This window comes from Ptychodera flava, chromosome 12 (assembly GCF_041260155.1).
Source record: "Ptychodera flava strain L36383 chromosome 12, AS_Pfla_20210202, whole genome shotgun sequence".
NCBI lineage: Eukaryota > Metazoa > Hemichordata > Enteropneusta > Ptychoderidae > Ptychodera > Ptychodera flava.
Genome location: NC_091939.1, coordinates 10,928,821 through 10,934,820, shown reverse-complemented (window position 1 = coordinate 10,934,820; position 6,000 = coordinate 10,928,821). Strand labels below are relative to the sequence as shown.

Genomic DNA, 6,000 nt, shown 5'->3' with positions numbered 1-6,000 from the left:
GGCGTTTTTTAATTTTTTTCGTTTTTATTTTATTTTATTTTATTTTTTGTAGATGAGATCCACTTTTGTCTAGAGCCATCACTGCCGAATTTTTTCTCCGATTTTCTCTCTTTACTGTCAAAGCGGCTGGTGATTCATATTATATTTTGATTATCTATAATACGTTTATTATGAGACGTAGTGCTTTTTAATTTTCTTAAGTACATAAATAATTTTATGTATGCATGACTTTTTTTGTCTGATTCTTTTATAATGATTTTCTCTATGTGGTTCACATTTTTATTTTTTGTACTATTTTTTCCGAGTGGTAGGAGTGATTTTTAGTGATTTTCTTGTGAATTTTGTGGACGTACCACTGTATAACATATTTTTCTTTCTTTTTTTTTGTAAAATCAGCACTCATTGCAACTTTTACGCGAACTATTATACGTGTATATATGTCGATAAGTATGGATGTATGACTTTTTCAAATCGTTGAAAATTGTTTATTTCCTAATTACGCTTTAAAGATTTTTTCTCAAGTTAAAATGAAGTATTAAATGACATTTCTGTCTTTTGTTTTTTAATTATACTTTTCTTACTTATTTTCCTTCCTAATGAGACTGAATTTTTATTTCAATTGAGAAAGACAGTTTATTTTTGCACTGAATCGATAAATATTTTTGAAACATTTGGCGCGCCGTAGGCGTTCTTGCTCTGATATATTGTGCTAAATGAATACGAAATATACAGGGACACTTTCGCGATCAAACTTTGTTGTGAGTGTATTTGTTTTAAGACAGTTTACTGCCAAAAACATTAATAATTCAAAACTCGTATGTGTTGTAAAGTTTTATTACTCTGTTGATAATGTACATATAAAAACATCGAGTTTATATTGCGAGAAAATAATTACAGATATAACAGATTTTTCAGAAAGAAAATTAATGTGTATTGACCTAAGTGCCAAAATGACAGCAGTAAGTAATTAAGGAGATTATCTACTAAAACGCATTGCAGACACATTTGTAATATTAAGTTACACTAATAACGCTCTCAACCTCAATCAAGTTTATATTACAGTGTATTTCGAATATGTAAGTTAATCGATAAAAAGCCTTTTCATTGAAAAAATATTACAGTAAAAGTAAACATGATGAATAATTGTTAATATTACCAATAACAATATTGAGGTTTGAGCTGAAAATTAGTAGTTTATAACTTAAAATTTTAAAAATCTCGATTACGGCACTCGTTAAGGCGAACGGTTAACTCAAATTGTCTAAACTATTGTATTTATTCAAGATGAATAGTTTAAGCATTCTAAGTTTGTCATTGCATACACTAAAACATAATTATGTAAATCATATAACTTATCCTGATATTAGTATGACTATTCTTTAATCAACAAACGTATTAGATTGTACTTTTCAAATATCAACTTACATGTATGTACGTATGAAATAGATATTTCCGAGATGTAAATGAAAATAGTGTAGTATGTGGAAATTCTTTATTTGCCAAATATTTGTTCACTAGAAATATAACACTTTGATCTACTGCTCCGTTCGTATATTGTAGGTTGTGTACTCGATGCTAAAGCACGACTCCGATAATGATAAAAGACAGCGCTATCACCGGTATCCAAGACAACGGACGATTGCCATAACTGCCAATCACTGGAAAACAAAAGAGAAAACATAACAATAAGCTTTAAAAAATGCACAAGTCATAATAACGAAATTAACGTGACTTCGTCGTCTGAAATACTGTTGGAGGAAACGTCACTTTTCTCTATCGGGCTGTCTATTTGTAAGCCTTTGATAACTACTCAGAGTTTCACCGCTACATGTGTTCTCTATAGCGATCATCAGACGATATATATATATATATATATATATATATATATATCAGACATATATCAGACATATATATATATCAGACATATATAATATATATATATATATATATATATATATATAATATATATATATATATATATATATGACCTGTTTGTCCCTCTCTCTACCTATCTGTCATATTCTATCAGACTATCATATCCTTTCCTCCTCATCTGCATTTCTACATATATTGACTTTGCAACCTATTAGACAATTAGGATTATAACCAACATTTATTGTCAGTATCATCTGTAGATCCTAATTCTCTCTGTCCGTCGCCCTACCGTTTGTCGTGAACGAGTCTTGTTTGGGCACATTTTGATAGAGAGGGCGGGGGGAACTGAGATTGAGGACAGGGCACTGCAGATTGAGTCAACTTGAAGCAATGGCGATCATAAATTTCACTACTTTACATGGTTGGCACATACTTACATGCGTCACATGTAACTCCTTCGTAGCCGTCCATACATCCACATACTGCCCTCCCTTCAAACACAATGCATCTACCGCTGTTCGCGCATGGATTCGGGTTACATACCTCCGATTCTATGAAATAAATGGTAAAAGAGGAGTTAAGCTATTAAAAACAGCTGTCTTGTTCTGTGATTCTAAATGACGAAAAACAAATGTTCATTCATACGCATATGTGGTAGGTTTCCTCTCACCTGCGAGTTAAATTTTAGTTGTCCTCGTTACTGAATTTCGTTGATTCGTTGATGTGTAATATTTCTGTTTTAATAATGCTGATATATGGCGCCTCGAATGACATGGCCGGTAAATGTTAAAAGGGCAGGTTATAGCCAAAAAATAAATATTGAATACCGACCGGCTACACCGTCACAAGTCGAGATGACTTATGCAAGGAGTGTAGACGGCTGTACTTACTTCTCTCGCAGGTCTCCCCATAGTATTCGTCCGGACAAACACAGATTGGGCCACTTGGCGTTTTCCGACAGGTACCGCGTTCGCAGGGGCCATTGCCATCACACATGTTCATGTCTGTTTGTTAAGAAAGTCATATACAGTTTTGTGGAGTCAGGTGTTGATGGTTGTACATCCCGGTATTAATTTTTCAAAACAACTGTCATTCACATTTTGTTCTTGACAAGAATGATTTTAATATTTATCAAGAAAATGTCATTTGGAGGTTTTGATCCGATCGGAGACTTACGAGAGAACTCACCCATTTCACAGTTTATACCATTGAACCCGTCTGGGCAAGTGCAAACATATCCAAGTTCTTCGTCGTCGCTCACAAAACATACACCGCCGTTAAGACAAAGGCCTCTGTATATATCTGGGCAAGTACGTTGTGCTGGAAAACACAAGCGTACAAAAGAAAGGCTGAGCAAAACAGCACACATTATCAACGACATTGTACAATTCACTGCCATTTTCGGACAACAGGTAATAAAAAAAAATATTCGATTCAAAACTAATTTAATCTGAAATTGCGACATTGCCGTAAGTATACATCAACAGTCCAAGTACAAGTGCGATGGCACTTTCACTGAAAAAAATTGCATCATACGTTCTTGTTGAAGGCTAGAAAATTTCGTGAACTCAACAAGCAGAGGTTAGATGGGCATCAAATCATAGCGGTATATTATTACCTTGGTCACAATTTTTCCCTGTAAAGCCAACATGACAGGTGCAAACATATCCCCCTTGTTCCTCTGAATCAACCTGACAAGTTCCATCGTTTTGGCAGGGTTGCCTAGTCACACACGGATCAGCTGGAATAAATAGTCACGATTAGTCATTGACGTATACAAATTAACTTCGATCGCATAAATATAGGAATGAGTGATGGATATTCCATATTTTGAGGAACATTTACTGTGCTGTATTCGCTATTTCTTTATGTTGTCACTACTTTTATATCTGGTTTGCTGAAGTACACGCCTCTGTAAGTGCCTTTGAATGCTCTCTCTTGCAATATAATAACCTGTACATACATATGGTGTTGTAATATAGCATGAGGACAAAGATCACGACAACCAAAGCATAAACAGCATGCAGTTACATATGCTTTGCAAACAAACCCAACATCGCGTCAGCAGAACTGTCAGTCATGAGTTTCAGCGCCTGTCATGCATACTGCGCAATCGGCGTACCTCAGAAATCTTTGAGAAATGGTCCAAATTACAGACAACCTAATACCGCTCCATTGTCTAGTTCCCTGCACCAGTGAGATATGAGCATGGCGCAGCTAGATGCAGAAAAGGGCAAGGAATCAGTCCGAGACTTACCGGACCGCTACGTTTCAACCCCAAACATACAAGCCCACTGTTCCCGTCCTCTTGGAAGCACGTGTCGAGTTTGAATAAATTTGTCGGTTTTTTGCCTATTTGGGTTTTAAGTGTTGAGATTTTGATATGGCAGAAAGATAGAATAAGGTGGCCAGCAATTTAAAAAACTTTTTGTGGGAATTTCGGCCAGTGATATGCAATTATCGTTGAGTAGGTTATGTCAGTTTTTAATTCTTTGTTTTCATTGTTTTTTTCGACGACAGGCTGTGCCTTATAATAACACGAAACTGGTGTCTCCAGTGGATTGGTGACCGAATGGCTGTGTACAATTTTAGCGACAAACCAAGCAACGGACTAACACCGACCACATTGGATAAACAAGTGAAGACGCCCTCATCGGTCTTGCAAGACTGTGTGCGATTTGCCCATTTCTCCATATTTATAAGACCATTCTATGACTTTGTACGACAGGTGCGTACATCCTATGACCAATGACATCATATCTTTCGGCGAGCTGCGGACCAATCATCTCAATTGCATGGGGTGACTGACCTTGTTCACAATTGAAACCAATGTATCCGAGGACGCATGAGCAGAAGTAGCCCTCTGTCTTTTCCGGATCTCTGTGGCAAGTTCCTCCATTCCTACAAGGTTGGTAGCGGAGACAGCGGTCCACTGTGAAAAGGAGTGAAATTTTAGTTTCTGAGCCCTATGGTCTATCGCTGATGTCAATGATTCTCAACTGGCTTCTGTTTAGCATATTATATTCTTACTGAACAATATCTCATCCACTCGTTTGAGGACTTGCATAGTCAACTGTGGAGATAACCAGTCTGCTGCAATATTACAATCGACATGGTGGAAACTGGGTCAGTTACTTATCGTCAGGTGCAACGTAAACACACTGATATTTCTGCTCTATGAACAGGAGTTTTTGAGGAATTAGCGGACAGATACAAACCTTCTTCACAATTCTTTCCAATGTAGAACGATGAGCACAAGCAAACATAAAAGTCTTCGCGGACCGGGTCTCGTTCACAAGTCCCGTCGTTTTGACAAGGTTGGCTGGCACATGGAGAGCCTAGAATCAGACAACCACTCATGATGTTAGGTGCCATGAGCCGTTCATCATGTCAAACTGTTCCGTCATCATCGAAGTTCCTTTGGGAAAATTAGGTCACCCTTTTCCAAAATGGAGTTGTGTTCATTAAATTGTTACTTTTTGGTGCATAGAACACGGCAAAGTTACTCTTTACACGGACCTGACAGACGTCAGAAAAAGGTCTCTCATTTACCACAAGTATTATGACATACATATTATATGTAACGTATGTGTAAAGATAACTCACCATCATACTTATTTTGGCATCCATTACTTCTTAACACATCATACTTGCACACTACAGACCAAAACCAAACCCGATGAAATGTCACTGTTAGTGTCTATACCCACCTATGTCACACTTCTCGCCTACAAACTGTTCTGTGCACGAACATGTATACCCGCCAGGCTGAGTGGGATCAATTTCACAAGTTCCGCCATTTTTGCACGGTCGAAGCGTATGGCATCGGTTTTCTTTGAATATATAATAGAAATATAATAGTAAAAGAAGGGTGAGTATGTAACGTCAGCAAGAAATGGTTGCAATCGTTCCAACAGTTCCAACAGTTCCTCTGGCTTTTTACATCATTTTGCCACTGTTGCCGATGGTAAAAGGATACAACAATTGATTACACGATAAAAAAATTACTGGTGTTTTTTTTTCAAAATAGATTATTAGATCGGTTCATAGCGTGCTTTACCGGTTCTCACTCAGATTCAAAATACGGTGGAGTTTGTCTTCTGCAAAGAAACCGTGATAATTTAT

General features: G+C 36.9%; 1 protein-coding gene across 1 annotated transcript in view; it reads right to left on the bottom strand.

Annotated features, from left to right (window-relative positions):
- Positions 1-831: 831 nt before the first annotated feature.
- Positions 832-6,000, bottom strand: part of LOC139144974 (neurogenic locus notch homolog protein 1-like) — a 28,778-nt gene continuing 23,609 nt past the window's right edge. The window contains exons 40-47 of the mRNA XM_070715840.1: positions 5,586-5,708; positions 5,094-5,213; positions 4,685-4,807; positions 3,494-3,616; positions 3,064-3,195; positions 2,766-2,879; positions 2,313-2,426; positions 832-1,658 (exon numbers count right to left, since the gene is read on the bottom strand). Coding sequence (XP_070571941.1) covers positions 1,576-1,658; positions 2,313-2,426; positions 2,766-2,879; positions 3,064-3,195; positions 3,494-3,616; positions 4,685-4,807; positions 5,094-5,213; positions 5,586-5,708 — 932 coding nt within the window. The 3' untranslated portion in view covers positions 832-1,575. The remainder of the gene's footprint in view (positions 1,659-2,312; positions 2,427-2,765; positions 2,880-3,063; positions 3,196-3,493; positions 3,617-4,684; positions 4,808-5,093; positions 5,214-5,585; positions 5,709-6,000) is intronic.